The following is a 26,478-nucleotide window of genomic DNA, read 5'->3' as shown; positions in this document are numbered from 1 at the left end:
CTTATTGTGAATCATGGGCAGGGCTCTCTGCCTCCTTAGCCTCTGAAATGTCAGCTTCCAGGCCCTCCAGGAGGCAGCCCTGTGCCTCAGATGTCAAGAGGTTCCTCCTGTGTTCTGGGATGGGGACAAGATGCAGAGAGGGGGCGTCTAGGAAACTGGGAGGAAACATTTACTTTCAAGGGCTGTTGGGTATCCTGGGCTCTCTCCCTGCCACCTCCCTCCCTCGGCATTCCCTTGCTGGGGTTGTGTGGCATCTTAGAAGCTACCTGAAGAACTGCACCCTTCGATGAGGGTTCTCAGTGGCCCAGTGCAGCCCTGGAGGGTGGAGGGGTGGGAGCGACTGGATCTTTAGCCCTGAGTGACCGGAGTTTTAAGGTCATAACAACAGCACTTTCTAATTGCAGACACTCACCTTGGGAGATGGTGGTGGTGGGGTAGGTAGAGTCCGGCAGCTGGTAGGGTGGCAAGGTGGGCATACCAGTGGGTGGGAAACCTCCGGGCAGAAGGTGGTTGAAGGCAGCCAGCTGGTTAGCTCCTGCCTGCTTGCGCCAGCGGGCACGGCGGTTACTGAACCAGACCTGAAGGGGAGAAGATGCTGAGCCTGGGTCCCTGAGGAGAGCTGAGGCACGGGTGAGATGGTACCCAGTAGGCAGCTACCAGCTGGTAAGTGTGTTCTTCCAAGAAGCAGAGGCCACCGTTGAACAGCCCAGGATGGTCTGCAGGGAGCTTCAAAGGCAGGGTCCCCTCACCACTATCCAGGGAGGTCTTTAAGAATGACACCTGTTTTACAGGTGAGGCACTAAGAACTAGAGGGAGTAGGTGACAGCCACAGGCCAGGACAACAGGAGGCCTGGAGAAGTCTGTCAGCACTCTTCCCAGGTCCGTGCTCCAGCCCAAGGTCTCCAATCCTTGCTCTAAACCTCCAGCTCCTCCAGGAAGCCTTCCAAGAGGATGCCACACATGCAGAATGTCCTGAGTAAGGATGTCTCTGTCACCCAGCTGTGTCAACTGGAGGCTGAGACCCTGCCCTGTCGCATAGCCTGGGAAGCGCTAGAATAGGACATGCACAGGTCCACACATACAAGCATGCACACCAACACACACAACACACACACACACACATGCACGCATGCACTGCTGCAGGGGGTTCCTTCCCACTTCTAGACTTTACGCATGCTGCTCTCTTTCACCAGAGGCTATTCTTGTGTCGGGCTCTTTGGCTTCCAGACGGAAAGTCCTCCTATGTCAATACTTTCACGGCCGCATCTAAGGTGGAGCAAGTGAGTCCTCTACCCACTCAAGGGAGGCCCTGCTGGGTCCTTCCTCACGTGATTTTCCATTTTTCTGCTCCTGGCTGAGTGGTTCCTAGTCGTCCTTCAGGTTAGGGACATCCAGGGCAGAGGCCCTGCATCCTTTACGCCCTGCAGGGTGAGCATTCCATAGGTGCTCAATACCCACTGAATAAATGAATGCTAAATGAAAGAAGAAAGGAACAAAGGTGGAACAAGATCCCTCCATGAGACTGTCCTAGAACTCCCTGTGTAGACCAGGCTGATCTTAAACTCATAGAGATCGCTTTGCCTCCTGAGTACTAGGATTAAAGGTGTGTTGCATACTGTGCTCTCTCTCTCTTTCTCTTTCTCTTTCTCTTTCTCTTTCTCTTTCTCTTTCTCTTTCTCTTTCTCTTTCTCTTTCTCTCTCTTTCTCTCTTTCTCTCTCTCTGACAAGGTCTTTTGTACTCTAGGCTGGCTTTAACTTGAAAGGTAGTCAAAGATGATGTTCAGCTTCTGCTCTTTCTCCCTCCATTCCCAAGTACTGAGGTTACAGGTGTGTACCAACCTGTTTATGTAGTGCTGGGGATCAAACCAAGGGCCTTGTGCATGCTAGGCGAGCACTCTGCCCACTGAGCTACAAGCTCACCGTAGTCCCTGACCTCGTGTTGCTCTGTATTTAATCATGTAACCCTAGATGACGGCAGATCCTGCTGCCTTGTCTCCATTTTGCAGAAAAGGACATGGGACAGGGAGGATACCTAGGGGCAGAATTCAACCACTCCCATCACCCACATGCTGAGATGAGATGTCCCAGTGTTGTGCAGCCCCAGGAGCACAGATTCTTCAAAGCAGAGGCAAGACACATGGAGCTGGAACATCACAACCGCACTGAGAGTCTTGAGTCCCTGGCCCGCTACCCTCAGCAGGAACCCTTTGCCAGGATTCCCAATCCATAGATGTTGTGTTTTTTTGGAACACTTCCATCTACAGGGGTCTCATCTCCTCACTGGGCATCACGATGCCAATAAGGCCTCAGAACCCAAAGGAGTCTGGGTGACCACTGAGCTCCAACCCTGAGATCCTGAGCTCATTTGGAGGAGGCGGCTGAGCTGCTGAAGGGAGGATGGAGGTTTTCCACCTGGGGCCTCTCCTTACAGACCCTTCTGTTGGACTTGAGTGCATGTCCTGTGAGTTCTTGTCCCACCTCCAGGGTCTCTAAGTGTCTGGACGCTTCTAGACTCCTCGCTTGGGGCTACGTCTTCAGATTTTGCGTCAGCCTCTCTAAAATTTTGCTTTTGGTTCTTCCTCTCTGCACTGTCCTACCCAGGGAGCTCACAGCCCCTGAGAGGAGAGAGACCCAGCGAAGCGATGGCTGGAGGCCTTTCCATTGTTTGTCAAGGCTTGGCCTCCTCCATTCCCAGAGCCCTCACTCCTTGGACCTTGAGTGACACCTGTCTCCCTGTCCCTTGGGCCAACAAAAGCACTGTCTTGATGGCCAGGGACTTTTCTGAGATGCTGCCAGGCTCCGGGTGGTGGGAAGCCGGGAGGCTGCCAGACTAGGCCCTGGGAAGGCTGGGAGGAATGTGCCCGGGACAACAGCTGCTGTGAGGATCAAGCAGAGTCTGACCAGTCTGCAGCTCCAGTGTCACCAGGAGGGGAGGGGATGGATGAGATGAGCTGCTGTGGCTGCCGTGGTCTGCCCTCTTCCCCTTGAGGGTGGGAAAGTGGAGGAAGGTTCGCCAGTTCATGGAGGGTTTAAGGCCAGTTTCTTCTAGGACTTTCCTTGTTGCTTTCTAATTCCATCTTCAGAGTAAGCTTCCTTCTCTTGGGTACAGAAAGAACGGAAGCTTCTGTGTCAGCCAGGCCAAGTTGCCAGTCTAGCTCTGTGTCCCATGGGCCACTTCTCTGAGCTCCAGCCTATGATGTGGGCTGGGGGAGTGGCCATCCCAACCCGAGCGTGAGTCTGGGGCTCCATCCCCTTCAACATCACGGCTTGCAGGCTTGCAGCAGCCGTAGGGTCGCTGAGGAGCGCCACTTCTTGGGATGACATGGTTTGAGGTGGCCCCTCTGCAGAGCCACCTCCTCTGGACATGAAGGTGACAGTCCAGGACAAGCCACTCATCAAGTCACCCTGCCCTCCCCCAAACTCCTCCATAGCCTTAGCCCTCTCGGCAGGTGCGTCTGTGCTCTGCAGAAGAGATCCCCAGCGCTCAGCCTGGAGGATGAGATGGGCTGCTCCTCCCCTCCGCCTCCCCCATGCAGACCTGAATCTCAGCCCATCACCAGACCCATTGATTAGGGACTATGCACTTCAGGTGTTTAGGGCCTTGAGTGAACCTACCCAGAACACATCTTGCATTCTTCTAGCAATGGGAAACTCATTCCCTGCCTGAGGAAGATAGGCTTGCTGGGAAATTGCCCTCCTCTCAGGGAGGTTTGGAGACTGTGTGCCTGCCCTCTTCTCTGACTGACTACTCTTTTTCCTCTCCTCCCCCTTCTCCTCTCCTCCCACTTCCCTTCCCCGTTCTCCCTCTTCCTTTTCTTCCTTCTTCTCATCTCCCGCTGTGTCCCTCCTCCCCTTTGGACTCTTCACCTCTCTGTCAATCTATAAATCAATCAACTGACTCGGGCTTCCTGCTGGGTGTGTTACTATGCCCCTGAGCCCAGGATCACCCGTGGCAGCAAACCCCTGGAAAAAGCACTACACTCGGGACCTGCCCACAGTACCCCTGCCACCCCAGTCTCTGGCTCCAGCACCCTGGAGCAAGCACTACACTCAGGACCTGCCCTCAGTACCTTCTCCACCTTATCCTCAGGCTCCAGCAAGCACCCAATTCTCCTACCTGGACGCGTGCCTCCGTGAGCTTGGTCCTCTGTGCCAGCTCCTCTCGGGTATAGATGTCCGGGTAGTGGGTCCTCTCAAAGGCCTTTTCCAGTTCCTCCAGCTGCTCGGCAGTGAATGTGGTCCGGCTACGACGCTGCTTGCGCTTCAGCGGAAGGTCGGGTTCTGACTCCACGTCTGAACCCTCGTCCAGACGGTTCCCTACAGCCGGGCGACACAGTGGGCACAGGGTCATGCCTATGTCTTTTTCTGAACATTGCCCTGGGGATCTTGTCTCTCCCAAAGGAAAAAGGCTGCTTACCACATCAGGGCTTAGCAATGAAGGATGGGAGAAAACCTCCATGCCTAGCCCAGGAGACTGGGGAAAACCTTCCTTCCCAACCATTCCCCTGCTTTTAAAGCCAGTCCCCTCCAGCTGGGCACTTTGATTATCTTCACCGACATAGATGCCCCTGACCATGCCCCTGTAGAGGCCAAGCACACAAGGGAGGGGGATGAGGACCTAGACTCTGTGCCTAGAGCGCTCAGCCTAGGGCAAGCTAGAGAGACTCGGAGGCCGCCTACTCCCACTCCCAATGGAGAAACAGTCACAGAAAGGCAGGCTGAAGTGTCCAAAGTCTCTGGGCAAGTGTCTACACTGCAGTCAGTCTACACTTTCCTCTCTGACCTACACACCAGCACACACTCAGATGCCCCCAGGATTGGCTACACAAGAGTCTTCTTCACTGGGGACTCATCTCTGTAATTTAACGACCACTGCCAGGCTGTGTCTAATTGTGACACTATACTCTATGGTCAGAGAGCCAATGGGTGGCCACATAAAGTCAGAGCCAACCCTTACCCTGCCCTTTTCTAGACAGCCTGCCAGCTGCCCACCCACCCTAGCTCTGGTGAGAGCATCAAAGGTGGGCACACATGGCACCCTGGGGCTCCCTTCCCAGCACACATGGCACCCTGGAGTTCCCTTCCTAGCCCACACTGGGCTCAGAGCCAGACACACCAGTGATCTCAGTGTCCTGATAGGGACCAGGAGAGCAGTTAAGTCAGGGGAGCAAACAGGCACGACAAGATCAGGCTCCAGGGGATATTCCTCCATGTTACCCTGGATTCAGAACTCAGACACTGGCTAGGTAGACGGCAATCAGGACTGTCAGGAACAAAATTGTGGGTAGAGACCACCCTGCCAGCTGAGGGCTGAAACCCAAGGTGCTGTACCATGGCCAGACTCTTGCCCCTTCCTCACCCTTTTCTCCCTGCTTTCAGATTGCAGCGTTCTGAACAGACCATCGACTTCTTCCCTGACTCCCTTTCCCTCCCTCCTTAGTAAGCCAGGACCTGTGGAGCTTTGTGCATCTCGAGGCACCAAACCCAAGCCCAAACTGAGGACAGCAAAGCAGAGCCCACAGGCTCCTGCTGTTTGAGAGAACTGGTCCTCTGGGATGAAGCGTTGCCATAACAACCCTCTGGATACTGAGGAGAACCGGTCTATCCCACTGCCCACAAAGATCCAAAGAGTGCTTAAGAGACCAAAGCATCAGCCTACTTGGGACTTCAGTTTCCAATTCTCTGGCCCATCCCAGGGGACCTGCAGCCATTCCTGCAGCCTTCTCTATGCAGCCATTCCTGCAGCCATTGCTGCAACCATTCCTGCAGCCATTCCTGCAGCCTTCTCTATGCAGCCTTATTTGACAGATCTGCGAAGCCTGCTCTATTAAGTCCTTTAAAAACAGGGCCAAATAAGGTTTGGAGTCACTCGAAGGAGGCCACAAAGCCCAAAGCCCAAGTTCCTTCATTCCTGTGGAGAGGTGTAGTTGGGAGATAGTTTGAGTGTCTGAGGACTCCTGGGACAACTCTGGTCCAGTTGGGACCTGAGAACTGGACCCAGGTCTCTGACATTCTCTTTCGTGTGCCTTTGGAGAGTCGCTTCCTCTCTTGGCTTTCTCAATTGGAAAGAGAGGATGAAATAAATTTATGCATACCCACCCCTACCCCAACAGCAGGCATGGGGAACAGAAAAAAAGCAGAGAGGGAGTAATTTGGGACAGAAAGTGCACAGGTAGGATTGTCATTATTATGATGATAGTAAAGATGATAGAAAAGAGGGGAGGGGAGGAGCAGAGAGACTAGAGAAGGGACACAAAGAGCCTCTATGTCACCCCTCAGTGCCCTAGATTCAGTTCCTTGTAGCCCACTCTTTCAGTCCCGACTTCCTTACCCCTAGGAACCCTTCATCTTCTGAGTTAGACTAATCAACAGGACTAAGTGTGTTGGTGGCCCTGCAGACCACAGCTGAGTCCTCTGAGTGCGGAAAGTTGGTAGCCTGGGCATCAGGTCTGGGGAGAGGGATTGTGGGGAAAGCAGACACGGAAAAGCACTCATTAAATAATCGTCAGATTTGGGGTGGGCAGGAGGGAGTGGATCCTGGCCAGTTGTTACCCTTACCTTCCTCCTTCCCTGCAGCTGGGGGATGCAACTGAACCAAGTACCAATTTAAAAGGAAAGGGACAGTAAGGAGCCCTCTCGGGGTTCTCTGCTTAGAGGAACAGGAGGCCCATGCCAAGCAAGGAAGAATGGTCTTTAAGTTGGGGCCTCCAATCTTATGGAGAGAAACAGTCTATCTTAAGAAACTTCTAGTCTCATGAAGGAGGCATCATTCCTGTGCTGGGACTTCCTAGTCCAAGACGGGAAGCACGGTATCCAGCGAATGTGTGCATGGACAGACAGACATCAGACATCAAGACTGATACATGGCCCACAAAAGTCAGGGAAATCTGAGGATAGTTCAGGGACCAGAGATGTTGGGTTTGTCAAAGCCCAGGATAGCCTATCCCAGGATATCCCAGCTCAGGCTGATGGTGGGAGACAAGGATAGCCTATCACAGAATAGCTTAGCCCAGGATAGCCTGATGGTGGGAGACAAGGATAACCTATCCCAGGATAGCCTAGCTCAGGCTGACAGTGAAAGACAAATGAACACTGGAAAGTCACTGGGGTTGGTTACCAAAACCTCCCCAGCCAAACTGCTTCTGCCTCTGCCTTCTTTGGGGTCTTTTGCTAGAGTCCATCCCATCCCAGAAAGCCATCACCAAGTATTGGGCTATGCCAAGAAGTCTCGGTAAACCAGTGAATCTACTAACCATCTATCTTCCGTGTGTCCAGACTCTACACTCCCATATACAAGGCTCCCAATTAGGCTCATCACGTATGTAGGGCCACCTCCTGCCTCTGCCTCTAGCCATGTCCTTGCTGTGGGATGGAGCCTGCTTATCCAGTAAAACCCCTCACAGTGGGTGATCTGCCATCAAGGAGCCAGACCAGGTAGATTTCAGCACCATTTTGAGGCAGGGGGTCTTAAGTCTCAACCATCAGAAAACAGGGATGAAGGGCTGGGAGATGACTTCATGGCCAACTCCTCACTGCACAAGTATGAAGACCTGGGTTCAATTCCCAGCTACCACATAAAGAACAAGGGAGAGGTGTACACCTGTAATCTCAGCATGGGAGAGGCAGAAACAAATGAACCCCTGGGGGTCACTGGCTAGCTATCCCAGCTCAACTGGTCAGCCCTAGGTCCTAGTGAGATACCCTGTCCCAGTGGACAGCTCCTGGGGAAACAGCACCAAGATCGATGTCTGGTCCCTACGTACATCCCCATCTTCCAACACACACATACACAGTCATGTCTTAAGTCTCTGGAGACAATGGCCATCCATGTCTGTGCATGGGTCTTCTGCTAGGCCAGCAGGTCCACCTTCCCTATGATACAGATGGTGCCTGGCACACAGCAGGCACTCAGGATAGCAGCACCAATGCTCACAGCCCGGCAGACCGACAATCTCAAGTGCTTTTTGAAGTCTTGCATCCTGCCGCACCCACTGCTATGCATGGAGCTGAAGACCCTTCACGCTGCTAACACGAAATCATTGTTCTGATCAGTTGGAATGCCAGAAGACGAGGTCGGCCCATTTTACAGGTGCCCAGTGGCGCCCTGGAGCAGTGAGGCTGGACCAAAAGCCAAGGACCCTGGCTTCACACCTGGCGGTGGGCACCTGCCATGGCAGCTTCTCTGAGAAGCCCCCCTGTGATCTTGAAATTATAGTGGTTGCTCCGCCCTCCCCAACCTTTCCCTCCTCTTTCTGGCTGGAGAAGTCCTGAGCAAGTAGTGATGGTTTTTGAAGCTACACATTTCCCAAGGCCTCCTCACCCCCAGGCAGTGTTAGCCAACACTAACCAAGAGGCAAAGAGAGGGTCTCTACTCCGCACCCCAACACAGAAGCCCTCCCAGCCCTGTTCCCTGCACCCTCTCCCTCCTCCTCCCATCCCTGTTATTACAGTTTAACATAGGCCCTGGTGTGGAGCTGTGGCCAAGAAACGAATCACATAATAGTTGATATGCGTTTTAATCAAGTAATTCGGGCAGAGCTGAGAGCTGGCGAGTGTGGGTCCGGTGTCCCTGAATACCAAGCAGGCCTGGGCGCAGGCTTCTGCAAATGGAAAAGTCATTTACAGCTCAGCTGGGGGCCGCCAGCCTAGTGGTGGCCTGTCCTTTCGTTCCCTCTGTGCAAAGTGCTCAGCCGTAACTGGCTCACTAGGTGTTCACAGGCCAGGCTAGTCTGCAGGAACTGGCCTTATGTGATTCAGAGACTGGGGGACTCCTGCTAGGAGATGAAGCACCCCAATCCTGCCCACCTCTTCTAACCCAGCACCCCAATCCTGCCCACTTCTTCTACCCATATTCGTCTTTAGCACTCAAGCACCAAGCAACTCAGCTTCAGGCCCCAGCCCTCTGGCCTGCCCACGTCTGCCCTTTCCATCCCACCCTGGGCTGTGCCCTCTCTCTCATCAAGGCCCCCTGACCTGGTTCACTCATGAAGCCTGTGACTAGCTAGCCAGACCCAGGAAGGCTGGAAGTGGGCAAAACAGCCAGATACTAGCTGCTGGCCCACACAAGATTCTTTGGACTCTTGTGTGGAACCATCTCATACTGGGGACCCAACTTTTCCAGTGAGTCTGGGGGATGTGCCCATAGCCACAGTCAAGAAGGCAGTGGGGGTGGTGGTAGTGGGGCTCTCCTCTAGGCTCTTCCACAGCCTGAGCCCAGGCTAGCTCAGGAGCTCTGTGAGATCTACCCCATGTCTAGGGAGGTGCGTGAAATGCACCAGTCCAGCAGGGCTAGCTCCAACTTCTTAAGGGGACACTGGTCTGTCAGAGGGTAACATACCCACCCCCTCAGGTCTGAAAGACTCCTGTGAGCCAGAACCAGACAGCAGGCTGTCAGAACCCTCGTTTCCTTAGAGGTTCCTCCAGAGGTGGGGGGCACTGGTGAGGGGCAGATGCAAACAGGATCCTGGACCCCCAGTCTTTTGATGTTTTAATCTCTCAACCCAACAAGAGACAAGAGGTAGCCTCTCTGGGAACGCTGGAGTTGAACTCACATTTACCCACAATTTGACAAAACTTCTCAGGTAGGAAGTCCCCAATCTCCTTGATATTGTACTTTCAAATTCTGAGCCTTGGAGGGATCATTTGTTTTTATTTGTTTTTGTTTTATTTTGTTTTTGGTTTTTTCGAGACCCGGTTTCTCTGGGAGGGATCATTTGTATCAGAAAACGTGGGGTCCATGTGGGACAGTTTGAACATGATCCTGTGCTAAGAGCTCAGTACTGTTCTTGGGCATTAGAGGGCGCTGTCTATACATTCCAGACAGGAAGGGGCGGATCCAGGAAGAAGGAAGTAGCACTGCTTGGACACCACTGTGTAATCAGAATTCAATCATGTTTTCCAGGGTGGACCTAGGGTTCTTTCTCCCACACTGACCTGGGAACCAGGCATATGTCATGTGTGGGAGTCAGGTGTCCAACGTGGGAAACGCCTCCGCCAGGGTTGAGCCTGGGTGCAGAGTTCAAAACTATGGTTTATCTGCCTGAAGATAGAAGGTCGAGGATCCTGGGGACCTTTCCAACTCAGTCTCTTTAACCTGCTGTTCCATGTGGCTAACGTGGTGTGTGGGGAGGGGTGACAGATGTATGGGAGAATCTGAGCACCTTGGAGACAGGAGCAAACCTGCCCTCACTGGAGCTGAACTCCAAAACTTTCCACTCTAACTGTGGCTTTAAGAACACTGTTTTGTCCTCTTCTTCCTCGGGTTATTTTAGTGTACATCACACACAGAGGTTCGTGTGCTTGTGGGGGTGGGAGACAGGGCATGAGGAAATGTGGCGGTCATTCCTCAGGCACTTTCCACTTTTTGTTTGAGACAGGGTCTCTGATTGGCCTGGGACTCGATGAGTAGTCCAAGCTGGTTGGCCAGCGAGTTTCCAGGGATGTGCCTGTCTCAACCTCCTCAGCGCTGAGATTACAAGCGTGTGTCACAGCGTCTGACTTTTTAAGTGGTTCCCGGGGCTCAAACTCGAGTCCCCTGCCTGCAAAGCAAGTGCTTTCCCACCTGAGCCATCTCCCTGTCCCTTCCTTGGGTTATTCCAATAATTGGCTGACTCCAAGTACCTATATTAATAAACAATTTTAAAAATTGGCATTAGTCGATCTGAGAGAGTAACGGCCACTGTTGGGTAGAGTAGAGCAGGACACCATTTCTTGCTTTCTTAGTTCTGAGAGAGCATGGTCAATCAATGCAACGAAAGCTGACAAGGGCACCAGGGAAATGGGAGGAACCAGAGTTGGTGGCTCAGGCCACGGGTACTGCTGGACTTGTCATTGACGACAAGGATCACTGATGACAGTGTGGAGGGAGGCTAAGCAGAGGGAAATCGCTGTGAGGGAACGGAATCCCAGGCTGAGCTTCCAGACCTGCGTGTGACAGAGTCCGAGGTGACCAACTCAGCGAGCCACCATCCCAGACCCCTCTTTTCATCTCACTTGGTAGAGAAGAGTGGCAGCCTCAGGCTCTAGCCCCAGGAGTGTTACTTGTGCCTTCCAGGGTCTCCCACTTCTTGAGGCCTGCTGCTGTGGCTCTCCCCCACAGTGCTAATGTGGCTCAAAGTGACCCTCGAGAGGTACAGAGCAGCGCCCAGCTCCACAGCACATAGGGAAGTGACTTTATCCCTCTGGGCTGAGGGAGGGACCTTCAGCTGAAGGAAGGTCCCAATCTCTCAGAGTCCTCTTTCCTGATGATGGAGGGGACTATTGTAAGGCAAAGGTTATGAACAGTACCCTGTACACAGTGAGCACCCTATAACTGTGGTTGCTGCCACCACCAGTGCCCCCAACAAAGATAATCTAGTTTCTCGTCTTCCTTATGCTCAGCCACAAAGAAGTGTGAGGTTAAAAGACTAAAAGAAAATCCAGGCATGGTGGCCCACACCTTTAGTCCCATCACTCAGGAGGCAGAGGTAGGTGACTCTCTGTGAGTTCAAGGCCAGCCTGGGCTACGTAGTGAGTTCAAAGTCAGCCACTGCTATCTAATGAGACCCTGTCTCAAAAATAGAATGGACGAGTCTGCAGCCACCAGGTAAATACAGAAGCCACAGACCTTACCCATTTGGAAAACAAAAACTGACAGAGGAACTTGGGAGCCTGCTTGGTTGGCAAGCCTGAGTTTGATCCCTGGAGCCCATGTAAGAGCCAGGTGTCATGCACAGCCTTGTCATTCCAGCCATGGAGTAACTGAGACAGGAGAAAGTCTGGGACTCATAGGCCAGCAGACCTAGCCTACGTGGGGCATTCTAGGCCTCTGGGAGACCCTGTCTCAAAACAGAGGCAGACAGCACCCAAGGAAGGACATCTCTACACACATGAGCACACATTTGCATATACATGGGTTTACAGACACACACTCATGAGAGAGAGAGAGAGAGAGAGAGAGAGAGAGAGAGAGAGAGCGCTGATTCAAGCATGCCCAAGTTGCAGCTTCCTCCAGGGACCATGCCATCACTTTTCCTTTCCCAACTTTTCCCTTCATTTAACCTCCTCCCATCACAACCCTTCATCTTTATTAAGCAAGCCTTGCAGAAAATTCTGGAACTAGCATTCTGCTGGGGAAGGTGTATGGTTCTCTGCGTCTCTGTAGGCTGACTTGAGTCCTTCCTGCAGGTGACACAAGCCCACAGAGACCAAGATCAGCTGTCCCCATCCCGCTTCTAGTACAGGTTTAGCTTCCCACTGCCATGGTCACAACTTAGCTGACTGCAGGGGGTGGGGAGAAGAAGATACCTGCACAGCCAGGTTTCTCTCCCTAGAGCAGGCCATGCATTCTGCCCTAGAGACAGAAAGCCTTACCTAGGAGACCCACTTACCAGAAATGACTTGAAGTGACAACACTTGAGGATTCCAATGCCATCACTCTCTCCTTAGGCTGCCTCCAGGAGCTCCAGGGAGGTGGGAGATGTGGGCACTGGCTACTGGGAAATGGATGCTGCAGGGGGTGGAGGGAATCACTTCCAATATTCTAGTGTACGGTGGATCACGATAGTAACAGTGAATAGTGGACTATTTTAAGATGACCAGGACATAGAAGCATAAATGTCCCCAGTGCAAAGGAATGGCACATGTCTGAGGGGGTAGGTCGGTGAACTACATACCCTGTGTCCCCTGAAAGGTCCTCTGTACCCCATGAACATGGGCAACTACAATGTGCCACTTAAAAACTAAGAGGTGGGGGCTGGAGAGATGGCTCAGTGGTTAAGAGCATTGCCTGCTCTTCCAAAGGTCCTGAGTTCAATTCCCAGCAACCACATGGTGGCTCACAACCATCTGTAAAGAGGTCTGGCACCCTCTTCTGGCCTTCAGTCATACAGACAGAATATTGTATACATAATAAATAATATTAAAAAAAAAAAAAAACTAAGAGGTGGGACCGGAGAGGTGGCTCAATACTTAAGAGCACTGGTTGTTCTTCCAAAGGACCCAGTCAATTCCCAGTAACCACACAGTGGCTAACAACTGTCTGTAACTCTAGTTCCAGGGGACCTGATGCTTTTTTCTAAAGGCATTGAACATATATGATACACATGCATACATGTAGACAAAACTCATGCACATAAAAAACCCTAAATATGCATTTATAAAACTGTGCATAGGGCCAGAGATGTAGCTCAGGCGGTAGAGGGCTTGTCTAGCATACAGAAAGCCCTAGGTTCCATCCCCAGCAATGCGTAAACCAGGTGGGCTGAGACATGCCTCTAATTTAGTACTTGGGGGCCAGCTACATTAGACTGTGCCTCAAGTGTTTGTGTGTGAGTGTGAATATGTCATTGCAGAAGCCCCACAACTCACCCAGATAAGGGGACTATACAACCTTCCCCATGGGAATGAATGTTCACGGAAAGTCTTTGGGCTGATTTAAAAAAACAAAAACAAAACAAAACAAAAACATTCAGATGGGGACCTTGAAGTTTCACCAACTTGCTATGTAACCTTTGTTGAGTATCAACCATCTCTCTGGGTTCCATTTCCCCATCTTTGAGATGAAGGGGGTCTCCTGGGTGTCTAAAATCAACCTGAGAAGGGGCCCTGGCTGTTCGGGGACGTATTCCTCACTCAGCAAAGCCCGGGACAGTGTGCTCAGCACACAGTAGGGCTGGCTGTTGCCCTAGAAAGGACTGCAGATCAGTGGGAGTTGAAGTTCCAGAAGGGGTCTGGATATTAAACTGCGGAGGGTGGGGGGGGTCAGTGTGGGTCACAGGACACCCTAAAATCACGTTTTCTGCATGGGACGGGAGGGGCTTTTCCCTCACAAGCTGTCTGGGACCAGCTCTGTTTTATCTTTTTCCTAAACCCTCTTCCTCTCAAGAGGATGGAAGGGGTAGGTTCTCCCTCCCCTTCCCCTTCCCTTTCCTCCCCTCCCTTCCCCTCCCTCTCTTTCTTCCTCTCTCTCTCTCTCTCTCTCTCTCTCTCTCTCTCTCTCTCTCTCTCTCTCTCTCTCTCTCTCTCTCTCTTCTAGAGGCCCCTTGCATCCTGCTGGTCACTGGCCTCTCTCCTCTGAATCTGCCCCCTCCCCTCCTGCCTTCTCTCCAACAACCTCTTCCCATGGCAGAGGTGGAGGTGGGGGTGGAGACAACCTTCCATCAATCCAGGCTGCCCAGCCCTCTCCAGCTGGCCTGACTGGGCTGTTCCCAGGCAGAGCAGGGCCACAGTGGAAGGTGGTGGAAAAATGTGGACAAATTTCTGATTTGCAACACTCTGGGAAAGAGTTTATTGCCATTGTTTGAGGACGAATGTGTAAATAAAGCAAGGCGAAGATGGCGGGGGAGGCTGACGAGAGGCAGAAAACGAGAAATTTTATGGCCATAAGGAGCGTACTTTAATGGTGATTTCTGAGGCATTGGACCATGCTAGTTACTTAGCCAAATGATTGCAGAGGTGCTGGGCGAGGCGGCTTATTTCTTAATTACAGTTGCGTCTTACAGTCGGCAGACGCTCCTGCCCTGAAAGGCTTGGTCCAGAGCAGACGCTGGCCTGAAACCAGGTTCCGATACTGCGGTGCTGGTTGGCAGCTGAGAGAGTGGGAGCTGTGTCTTGCCCCCATCAGGGCAAGGGGGACTCAGAACTTCTGTCTGTGCCCCTGGCCTTTGCCAGTCTTCTCTCGCCCCATCCTGGGAAAGCCGCAATGCTTGGAAGAGAAAGATCAACCTAGAACTGGAGCTGAGCTCCCTTGGAGCTGCCTGGCTGTGAGGACCCAAAGGGTGACACCAGGGGACATAGTAAGGAGGGCGTGGGCAGCTGGCTCTGACACACTGTGCCACTGGGACTAGGTACAATGTCCCCATGATCCTGCCTCTTCCCGCCAAGAAGGGGTGAGGTTAGACAGTCCCTCTAGGTGCTCACATCTTCGTATGGATCCTAACATCTGACCTCTCTGATGCTCTGAGTGGGGGATACTCATTTTTAGAGCTGGGGAAACTGATTTGCAGAAGTGACAGCGTGGGCTTCTTGAGCAGCCAGCCGACTGCCTTCTCTGCTTCCTGTCTGTCCCTAATGGCACAACAGAGGGAAGGAGGTGGCTGTTGATTAAGGGCCAGCTTTGATTTGAGATGTTCCAGCAGCTCATGAGGCCGTTAGAATCTTCAGTCCACATATGGACAGGGCAATCAGGACTCCTTGGGGGACACTCAGAAAGGCGAGGAGATCTGAGTGGTGGTAAGATGCAAGGTCTGGGTTAAAAGCTGGGGAAGACCCCCAGAGCTAAGACTACATCCAGCCAGCAGGCTGTGCAGCAGCAACACCCCCTACCACCAAGCTTCCCATGTGGGGATCGCCTGGTGGGTCTGTGAGTGGTGGCTAAGAAGGCATATTTGTAGCCTAGATCCCTCCCCAGTGTCACCTGGGAGGGCTGGTCACTGCCAGCTTTGAGAGCCACTCAGGGACAGGGTTCTGCAGCAACCCACAAGACAAGGCTGTCTGCACTGCGGAGAGGGTAGGGCCATGGAGACTTACAGCTCTCCTCCCCTCTGTGATAGTGGGGAGGACCAGAGAGCCTGAAAACCACCCTAAGCCTGCTCCTGCCACCTGCCTGCATCACAGGGCTCTTGGTTGTCCCCAGTTCTCTTGACCACGTCCCACAGACCTCAGACTACAGGCTCCCCTTTCTGGACACGCCCTCTCCTCTCCATCTAGGCTCTGACCTAAGTCCCCACTCTTCACTCCCCCACCCCCAACTTCCCCTTTGTGTTCTGCAATCAGAGGCATCCCTAATATTTTCCAGGGCAAATAACTGTCATCCAATCAAGAGAGGCTCTAAAAACGCTGAAGCCAGGACTGACTGCACCTATTCCACACCAACTCTGTGGTTGAACGATTTGGAGGACCCACAGGAGTGTATATCGTCACAGATTGACAATGTATATTCATTTCTGTTTTGTTCATTGCTTTATTCCTGATGACCAGGAGAGGAGGTGGCCTATGGTCATGAATGAATGAATGAATGAATGAATGAACGAACGATCCTCCATATCCAGATGGGTGCCCTAACTTGCAAGGCCCCAGCAGATGCCCATGGCAGTTTGCTATTTAAGCCAGTATGATTGTTGGCCAGTCTGTTAGCATCTCCTTGCACAAGAATCTCATTAGAGATTGATTTATGTGGCACCAGCCACCTGCCTGGTCCCTGCTGACTGCTCCAAGAGGGCTGAGGATCTAAGCCCTGGGAACCAACATGTAGACCATCCATCCGGTCCTCATTTGTACCCAGATGTTCAATCCTCTCCTGTCCCCCTGCAAACACGGTGTCTTCATCATGATTGCTGAATAGTCCCCTCGACCTAGGGACTTTCACATCTCCTGGACTCTCACTAGAGTTAAACAGCTCTGTAAACGGGCTGCTGAGGGACTTAAAGTCCAGTCTGCCCCTGTTGGCTATTCCATTTCTAAGTTGATATGTCTCAGATAATATAGACAGACAGACAGACAAATATCTTATTTGCAACCTGTGGTGATTACTATTCTGAGCTCAGGTAGCTGAATCTTGTTCAAACAAGCAATGTGGCCAGTCATTGTAGGGAAGTGGCATTAAGATACCAGGAGGTGGCAAACTCCAAATACATACAGGTTCTCAGTGGACAAAATCCTTACTTCTGGGTATTTTGAGCATGGACAAAATGCTCTCACTGAAGGAGTTGCGGGCAGAGGGCGAGAGAGAGCTGGTGGCTACTATGTGAAGACAAATTGAAAATGGGCGGCTGAGATGCCCCACGGGTGTCAAGCTGTGCACCTATAATTGTGCCATGATCCTGTGGGCACCAAGGCCAACCTCATTCTAAAGCTGAGAGTGAGGGAGGGGCTGGTACTTACCCAAGAGCACACAGCTACTAGTGGCTGAGGCGGGACTTAAACCCAGACCTCTGGTCACTTCGCCCTTTCTGAACTGAGGGTATTGACAGACCATGGAAACTGCAGAACACACTCAGGCTGATGCAGATGACTCTGTCTCTGTGGACTGAGGCTGCATTTGCTGATAACAGATGAAGCATCCTGAACAAGGACACATATGGTAGTAGAGATGCCATGGGTGGCGGGACCAATGGGGATGGCCTCACCGGCACTGCCAGACCTGGGTCAGCCAGGCACAGGTAGGTCTACCTGTGTTCCTTGTAACTCTGGGAATGTTTCTTGACTTTCCTTTTTGGGACAAGGTCTCACTCTGTACTCACACTGGCCTGAAGCTCACTATGCATCCTGGAGACGCAGCTCAGATGCTTGAGTGCTTGTCTAGCATGCGTGAGGTCCTGGGTTCAATCCTCAGCACCACCACGCAAACTGGAACAGGAGGATCAGGAGTTCAAACTCCTTTTTGGTTGCATGGGGAGTCACTGACAAAACAAGATCCAAACACAAGGTACCTCACTGTGCAGCCCAGTCCCAGCCTCAAACTCTTGACAACCCTCCTGTCCCAACCTCCCAAGCCTTGCTTGCAAGGCAAGAACTAGCAAACCCAACTATTTCCTCTGCTATAGTTTTGGCAAAGCCAAGCTGCCGGATTCGCATCCAGGTCCCCGGAACCCTTTGTAGCGCTATGAATGAAGGCGTTCCTCCACATGGCCCTCCTTCTGAACCAGTCACTGGGGCCGCCCAGCCCAGGCTTGGCCTCTATCCCTCCCCAACTTGGCCCCTACCCTCTAATTAGATTCCCCTTGGGAATAAGTGGTTTTGTACAGTTCTGCTAAAGGCAAAGAGGTTTCACAATTGCCTTTCTCCTCGTTAATAACTCACTACGTCTCAAGGAGGTTGTACTTATGGCCGGCACGCTGGAAAATTATTCTGTCTCTTGCGAGCTTGCTTTTCTCTTGAGGGAAATTGAAAGCTGGATTTTCTTTTCCATTCCGGCTCCTGCTCTACCCACCTTGTGCTCAGAATATTCTCACCCTGGTCCACATCCCCTCCATGCCTCTAAAGCCGAATCCTCTGCCTCCTGCCCCCAGCATGGAAAAGCTAGGGGCCCGAGGTTGATCTGAGGGAACAGTGAGGGATCTTTTAAAAGTTTAGGGAGCCACGGTGAGTGGTTAGGGTGGCCTGAGGTGGGAGCAGAGAAGTCGGCTCCACTTTGAGATGCTTTTTGCCTCTAGAACTGGATGGGCTCCAGCCTTCCTGAGGCTGGGCACTGGGCACGCTGGGAGCCTTTATTGGTCCCATCGGGTTCCCGTTAAGGGTCAGGGAGTAAATCACAAACAAATGGCCCACATTTCCATTTCTGAAGGCATCTCCAGCCGGATGGGCCCTCCATGTGAGGGACATCCTCTTAAGTGGGGCCTGATGGGCTCAGGAGCCGGGTGGAGAGTATCCCCATGGGCCAGGGCTTCCGTCTGCACAGCCCAAGGCCTTCCCTGGTCAGCACCACCCTCCAGTCCCCAAAATCTGGCTAGTAAGACTTCCTTCAGATAGGAGAATAGACAAATAATTGGGGGTGGGGTGGGGTGGTGGGAGGTGGTGTGGGGGTGGGTAGGTGTTGCCAGGATCGGGATCATGAGTCCATGGGCTTCAGTAATTAGGGGTGGAGAATTCTGATCCAGGGGATACAAGCGGGTGGAAGGAGAGCTTGTGGAGGAAGCAGACTCCACTTAGGGGGACCCACAGTCATGGGCTAAAGGAGTGGGGTAGAACACAGGTGGGAGGTAGAGCCTGGGCACCCAGGATGTCCAGGTACTTGAGCAGGGTCACCAAAGGCCACACAAGTCTATGTGTCACATTCTTGGGCTGCCAAACTCTCCTGTCCTGCTCTCAAGACAGGGTTGGGCAAAGGGAGACAGACTCAGCCACACCCGTGGAGATAATTGGCTTTTGCAATGACTGAGCCTCTTTACCCACCAAGCTCCAGGTACCTAGTATCTCATTTAATCCTCACAGGTAGACACCATCATGCCCGTGTGAGAGACCCAGGCTCCGAATGGCAGTGCCACCCCATCAGTGGCCGTGAGGGCATGGGGAAGGCAGCTCCTGTGCCCCAGGTGCTGTAGAGGCATCTGCAGAAGAGCCCTTTCTGTTTAACTATCTATCTATCACAAAGAGTCAGATCTCTCAGCTACATTTAAGATGAAGCAGCCCATGGAAGCAAAGCTACCTTCTGTTGTGACGGAACTTCCAGGCTGACTATGGGGCTGAGCCCAGGGCTGCTGTCCGCAGAGGCACTCCGTCTACTTGCCTCACGCCTCCTTCCACATTGCCTTACTGGTGAGTCCCATTGCCTTACTGGTGAGAAGAATGATCACCAGAGAGGGAATGGAACTCACGAGAAGTCACACATCAGGTGACTGAAGGAGCTAAGGACTGGCATCAGGCCCTCCCCCACTCCACTTGTTCCCAGAGACTCCCGGATGTGCTCAGAGCATGTCACTGAAGAGCAGGGTGAAGGACGGGATGCTCTAGAAGACAAGGAAGGAGTCTAGCGTCCTCTCTGTGGCTGCTTTTCAGTAAGTCTTAAGTTCACCCATCACGCCGGGCGGTGGTGGCGCACACCTTTAATCCCAGCACTCGGAAGGCAGAGGCAGGCGGATCTCTGTGAGTTCGAGACCAGCCTGGTCTACAGAGCTAGTTCCAGGACAGGCTCCAAAACCACAGAGAAACCCTGTCTCGAAAAAACCAAAAAAAAAAAAAAAAAAAAAAAAAAAGTTCACCCATCACTAGCTCTAAAGCATGGTGGCTTCCTTCTGCTCTCTGCCTGGGAGCCTAGAAGCAGGGCTACCCTACTCCCAGTGAGGGTGTCCTAGACCTGGAAACAAGAGAGCGGGAAAAGGAGAGTCTCCGTGTCCCAGTGCCAGGAGCAAAGTGTTGTCCACCAAACTGAGGAACCAGGGGCATCTAGGACAGAAGGGTTAAAGAGAGAAGGGTTCCCAGTCTCTCAGCCCCCAGCTCCTACCGGGGCCTCTTGGGAAAACTGACACAAGAGCTTGCCACATCCTCCTGGGCCCTGACATGTTGGGGAGAAACCTGAGGAAGCTGGGACTAGCCGAGGAAGAGACTTATCTATGGCCAAGTGGCTGAGTCACTGTTTGCTGAAGGTTGCCTAGATATGTCCCAACAGGCACGAGCCCAGGGCCTGCTCCAGCTGCAGACACGCCCCAGCGCCCCAAAGCAGGACAAAGGCAACCCTCCTGGTGTATTGTGTGTGTGGGGTGGTCTACTCCAGAGAAGAACCTGTATAGAGGCATGCAAAGGGGTGGGCACCTGATTGGTGCTTCAGAAACAGAAGCCATTACTATGGCTGCTGGACTGTCCATTGTGTTCCTGTTGAGCCTGGGGGGAGGGGGGAGTTTGAAATCACCTGTGAGTCTTTAGCCTTTTCTTCTTTCTTTTCTTTTCTTTTCTTTTCTTTTCTTTTCTTTTTTTCCTTTTTTTGGTATGGGGAAGCGAGTTAGGTTCTCCTGTAGCACAGGCTAGAGCCTCAAACTCACTATGTAGCAGAGGATGACCCTGAACTTGTGTTCTCCCTACCTCGCCCTCTTGAGGGCCGAGTTTACTGGTGTGTGTCACCATGCCCTGTGCCCTGTCTGGTGCAGCATTGGGGACTCTAACTGAGGACTCTGTACATTCTAGGGGAACACTCCACTGACTCAGCTCTATCCCCAGCCTTCCCTGGGAGCTTTTAAACAACCACCCGAGCCCACTCTGGGTTGTTTGGGCTCATTGGGCTGGAGGAAGTTCTGCACTGGCATCAGGGACCCCAGCTGAAGGGGACAGTATACCCAAGCCCCTGGGTAGGAACTGGGGCAGCGAGTAGCCCATGCCCCAGTGTGTAGAGTACGTTCCGAAATCCTCCACTCGCCACCCCTCCCCCACCCATCGCAGCAGACCGTGTAGACACTAAATAGGGAGGGTACAGATCTCTACGTCTGGCCTCACTCACACCCTGCATCTGTGTCTCTCGGACCCACAAGATGAAGTTGAGGCTTCTGAGCTCTAATCACGAATGGCTTCTGGGGCAAAGGGCATCTTCATTTGGTAGCCTGATTGCCCAGCAGGCAGGACGCGGTGGGTTTGGTCCCCAGCCCCACTGAGCTGGGTGTGACTATACTCTAGTTCTCTGGAGCTCGCTGTGAGAGGATTAGAAATTCAAGGTCATCCTCAGCTACACAGCCAGACTAGGCTACTACTTACCCAGAGGCTCTCAGAAGGGCTCAGGTGAAGCCCACCAACACCCTTCTCCCTAGCTCTTCCTCTTATCTATAGTGTGTTCCCTTTGGCCAGGAACTTTTCTTTCTTTCTTTTGCTATTTCTGACAGGGTCTCTCTATGTAGCTCTAGCTGTCCTCTAGGACAGTGAATTCTAATTCACTATATAGACCAGGCTGGCCTCGAACGCACAGACATCTGCCTGCCTCTGTCTCCCAAGTGCTGGGATTCAAGCCGTGCACCACCACCACCACCACCCAGCCCTTCTAACCCGAGTGTTCTGGCCCTCCTCCTCCATTTCACAGTTACAGCAGGAGGTACTCAAGCTTTCTGTGAAAGGGTCAGGGCTTGGATCTGTCTCCTTAGCTCAGCTGTCTTCTTCCTCTTTTTATTTTTTTTATCTGAAGGAAAGTCATACCAAATGAAGAACCAGCCAACCTTGGTAGCTCTAAACCCTGAAGCAGCTGTCAAGGATGGGAATGGGGGCAAGAGGGAGGTCTCAAGAGCATCTCTGAGGCTTCCTCAATAACCATAAAAGGCCCCTACCCCTTAAGTCTCAGCCAAGTTCACCAACAGGCAGTGTGGATTTTCCCTAGGTGAGGTGAGGGGAAATTCAATCCTGTTTCCTTAGATCCCGTACTTGCCAACAATCTGTTTGCTTCCAGCTCTCTGAGAGGCCCCACGGGCCTTGGCTGCCTTGCTTCAAATAACTGACTTTCAAAGCCTGTCTTTAGGTGAAGGATTGCCTCACACTACCTGGGTGAGAGGTGGGACCCCAAGGACCTTGCCAGGGACCAGGGAGGTGCCTGGCTTGGGAAATGGCCAGACGCTTTCTGCGGTGACCTCACTGGCCCTTCTACCCCAGGTCTTTCCCACGGTCACAGGCCAGTTGGGCCTTGAGTCACACTGGAGGCTGAGCCAGAAGCAGCAGCAGCAGGAAAAGCCCCTTGGTCCCTGTGGCATTACACCTACAGAGAACTGTGGCACCTGGGGTGTGTTCACTCATGTGCTGGCCATTCTAGGGTAGAGGCAGAGTATGGGCCAGTCTTCCTCCTGACAACTGCTTTGGAAGCCGGAGGCATGTGAACAGACATGGTGTTGGTCTTGGCTTTCATCCTGGAATACAGAATTATTTTACCTTTTTTTTTTGTTTTGATTTTTTTTTGTTGTTGTTGTTGTTGTTTTCGAGACAGGGTTTCTCTGTGGTTTTGGAGCCTGTCCTGGAACTAGCTCTTGTAAACCAGGCTGGTCTCGAACTCACAGAGATCCGCCTGCCTCTGCCTCCCGAGTGCTGGGATTAAAGGCATATGCTGCTACCACCTGACCTAACTAATTTCTTTTTAGCTGATTTCACTTTGAGTTTATTTTACCGAATTCTGGGTGTTTGAGAACAGGGTCTCGTAGCCAAAACTGGTCTTGAACTCTTAATATTCCTGCCTCCACCTCCCAAGTTCTACGATGACAGACACATGCCACCGTGCCTAGTCTATTTTAGATTTTGTTGTTCGGTTGTGAAACAGGTTTATACTATTTGGAACAGGCCGATTTGAAATGTGTCATCCTGCCTCCCATCATGGGTGCTAAGATGTCAGGGTTGAGCCACAGGGCAGGCTGCGGAACAGTTTGAAGGAATCAAGCCATTTCTTTGAAGCTGGTCTGACTGTTGTGCTTTGGGGAGAGATTGCCACAGTTCTTGTTCTTCTTCAGAACGGGACCATTTCCACAGCAGAGTCCACGCACACCCCATCTCTCCAGCCCCCGGCACAAGCCTACCTACCTGATCCCACCTTGACCACTTCTGGTCATCCATGGATAAATGATACAAGTTATGAATATGTCACCAGTGACCCAAAACTGAGAGCAGAGACCCTGTCAAACCCTCCCCTAGCCAGTCAGCCTGACAGCAGCACTCAAGTACTATAAAGAAACGCACACTAGGGCTGGAGAGATGGCTCAGAGGTTAAGAGCACTGCCTGCTCTTCCAAAGGTCCTGAGTTCAATTCCCAGCAACCACATGGTGGCTTACAACCATCTGTAATGAGGTCTGATGCCCTTTTCTGGCCTGCAGGCATACACACAGACAGAATATTGTATACATAATAAATAAATAAATATTTTAAAAATAATAATAATAAATGCACACTACACCTAGGAATCTGGGAACACAGAGAAACAGTGCTATTTTCCCCACGGACAAACAACAGATTCAGGTTGGAACTTGAATTCAGCTGAATAGAATTCAACTTAAATAGAGCCTGAAAGGGACCACTATGAATCCTGCCTTGCTCAGAATCACTGATGTCCAGAGATGGCCTCTCTACTCACTCAGGGCTCACTGCCCTGTCTGGAAGAGGCTTCAGGGCCAAGAGTTCCTCCACTCTTTAGTGTCTCACCAATTGGGGGGGGGGACTGTATGGTTTCCAAGTCAGCCCACCCAGACCTGATATTCAATCACTTACTGTGTGCTCTGAGCGACTGATATTACCCTTGGAGCCTCAGTTTCTCTGATTATAAAAGAGGGGGCCATGGTTCCTCCACAGAGGTTATGAGGACTATAACCTTAAAGAAACTTGGTAAACTGTGAAGTTCGAAGCCACAATTGAGCACTGTGGTATCTTCAATCCTGGTTATCCATATGACTGCCCGGCCCTCACCCATAGAGTACAAACACCCCGGCCATCGCCAGCCATTGCCACTGCCATCCTCCCTGCCTTCATTTCCCTTTCCTGTCACAATCACCGCAGTCTCAGAGGACTGGATCTGCCCTCGGTTTGACACCAGTGAGCTACATTACCTAGGGACAGTCAGGTAACTCTCCCGAGGACACGGCCTCCCCCTGTGAAAAGTGAGATGGTCTGGATGTTTCCATAGCTAACATCTAGAGGGGTCTGATGATTGGGGAGTTTTTCAGGGCAGCCCCAAACCATAACAGGATCTAGTGGCTACCGATTGTCATCCAAGCCATTTAGAAGTTGGAGGCAGGAGGATCACAAGTTTAAGGCCAGCCTGGACTATAGAGTGAGTTCAAGGCTAGCCTGGGCAAGTTAGTAAGAACCTGTCTCAAAATAAAAAATAGAGAGCTGAGGGAGGACCGAGATGACCCAGTGGGTAAAGGCACTTGCTGCAAGTCTGCTGAGCCGAGTTTGATCCCTGAGACCCACACAGTAGAAAAGAGAACTGATTCTGATTCTCACAAGTTATCATCTGACCCACCCTCAACACACACATACACACACACACACACACAGAGAGAGAGAGAGAGAGAGAGAGAGAGAGAGAGATGCCAGCTACGTCGAGACTAGAAGTCACGATAGTTCTGTGGCACTAGGTCTTACCCTCTACGAAAGAGAAATGGCACCAGCTTGTTGAGCCAAAAGGCAACCGGGGGAAATGTTGAAACCCAGCACCTCAGCTACTCTTGTCCAAATCAACAGCAGTCAAAGGACACGAAGAAGCCTGGCACTGGCAGCATGTTGCAGAAAGAACCTCAAGTCCCAAGCTTCCAGCAAACACTGTCCTAGGCACACTGTCATCCAGGTAAGATTCCAACAGGGTCACTGCACTGTCCCATTGTGAGAGGATATATGGCAGAGATAAGTACACTTCTTCAGAGAGAAACATCTAGAATATCAGACTCTCAAATTACCTGCATCTGAAGTCTAGCAGGAGGTAGCAGGGACAGGCAAACTTTCTATGCACTTTGACCGATTTCTTTCTACAAGGAGCAAGTGATTCTTGCAATCAGAAAAGTCAATACAATTTTTGTAGACGTTAAGACCCAGATTTCTTCTGCTCAAATTCCAGGCAGAAGTCTGACCTGAAGCTGCAGTTTCACAGGGTAAAGGAGTGAATGGTGAATTATGCAAATGAATGGCTAATACGGAAGGAGTAATGAACAAATGATGAATGAATGATGAATACGTGGTGAAGGAATGAATGAATGAAGGAAGGAAGGAATGAATGAATGAATGGAAGAAGGACGAAGACTGAATGGATGAGTGGGTGACGAATGAATGAATGGACGGGTGATGGATGAATGAATGGTGAACAGAAGGAAGGTGGAAGTTAAACCCTAACCTTCCCAAAGGCTTGTAATTGGATGCCACCAGTAAGTGTTCCCAGCACATCCCTGGGGTACTGGTACACTACCCGACTCAAGTCACACACTGTGGAATGCTCATCAAGGGCCTGGAGACACCAAAGCTCCCTGTCTTCCTTAGCCAACCTTGAAAGGTGGCATCCCTAGCCACTGGCTACCCACAGCTGTCACCCAGCCCCTGAGCGGACCTCAAAGGATGCTGGCACAATCCAAGAACAAGTTGCATATCAAAAAAAGCAAATCTCCCTCTAGATTCAGGCTGACTACCACCCCTCCCTAGGAACACTCTTTAGTTCCAACATAGGGCTGCAGCACAAACCAGCAAAATGTTCTATACCCCTAAACAAATGGGCAGCTGCTTAAGCCCCCCTAGGGTGCCCTCCACCCACCCCTGCCCCTTGAAGGCCAGGCTGAGGGCATGACAGCACCATTGTCCCTGGATGATTAATTGTGGTAATAAAGGGCTGCACTGACCTTCAAAGGCTGTCCAGGCTGTGGGAGCCCAGGCTCTGTGCACAGCCAGGAAGCCCATGTGGGCCCCAGGGTCTCCTGGACACAAACACTTACGTTCTAAGGGTCCACTGTGTGCCAGGTCAGGAACTCAGTGTGTGGCTCCTCCCACTGTGAGGTGGCAAACCCACTCCCACCCACACAGGTGGTGTCTTGCCTGAGGTGGCAGAGCAAGGGCTGAGCTAAGATAGGAGTCTGCCCAGTGCCAGCTTCCAAAGAGACCTGGAGGGGCAGTGGGGACAGACTCCTCCCCCAGCCCTTACCTTCCTACCTGAAAGATGAGGGAGAATGGGGGTTCGATTAAAGAGATATGGCTAGGACAAAGACAAGCCTGGGGCAAGAAGCAGGAGGTGGGAGGAGAGATCAGAATCAATCTCTCCCCCACCCCGTGTGTATATGTGTGTGTGTGTGATGTATACATGTGTGCACACACGTGCATAGACCACAGGAGGATGACTGTATCTTGTTCTATCAATCTCCACTTCATTCCCTTGAGACAGAGTCTCTCACTAAATCTGGAGCTAGACCAGAGACCAGTAAGACCCAGCAATCCTCCTGCCTCCACTGCACCTCCCTCACAGCACCGGGGTTACAGATGTGCACAGTCATGGACACTTGGGATTTGAACTCAGGTCCTCACACTTGCATAGCAAGTTCTTACCAGATAAACTCTCCCTCTAGTCCAGAGATCTGAAAGTC

The 26,478-nt window shown here is 51.9% G+C and overlaps 1 protein-coding gene across 2 annotated transcripts in view; it reads right to left on the bottom strand.

Annotated features, from left to right (window-relative positions):
* The window catches only part of Pax7 (paired box 7), an 89,878-nt gene that overhangs the window by 36,469 nt on the left and 26,931 nt on the right, over positions 1-26,478 (bottom strand). For both annotated transcript variants that reach the window (XM_057784807.1, XM_057784808.1), the window contains exons 5-6: positions 4,118-4,317; positions 413-578 (exon numbers count right to left, since the gene is read on the bottom strand). In XM_057784807.1, the coding sequence (XP_057640790.1) occupies positions 413-578; positions 4,118-4,317 (366 nt within the window). The remainder of the gene's footprint in view (positions 1-412; positions 579-4,117; positions 4,318-26,478) is intronic.

Source organism: Chionomys nivalis, chromosome 11 (assembly GCF_950005125.1).
Source record: "Chionomys nivalis chromosome 11, mChiNiv1.1, whole genome shotgun sequence".
In the NCBI taxonomy this organism is placed as follows: domain Eukaryota; kingdom Metazoa; phylum Chordata; class Mammalia; order Rodentia; family Cricetidae; genus Chionomys; species Chionomys nivalis.
This window is presented reverse-complemented; position numbering and strand designations above follow the sequence as displayed.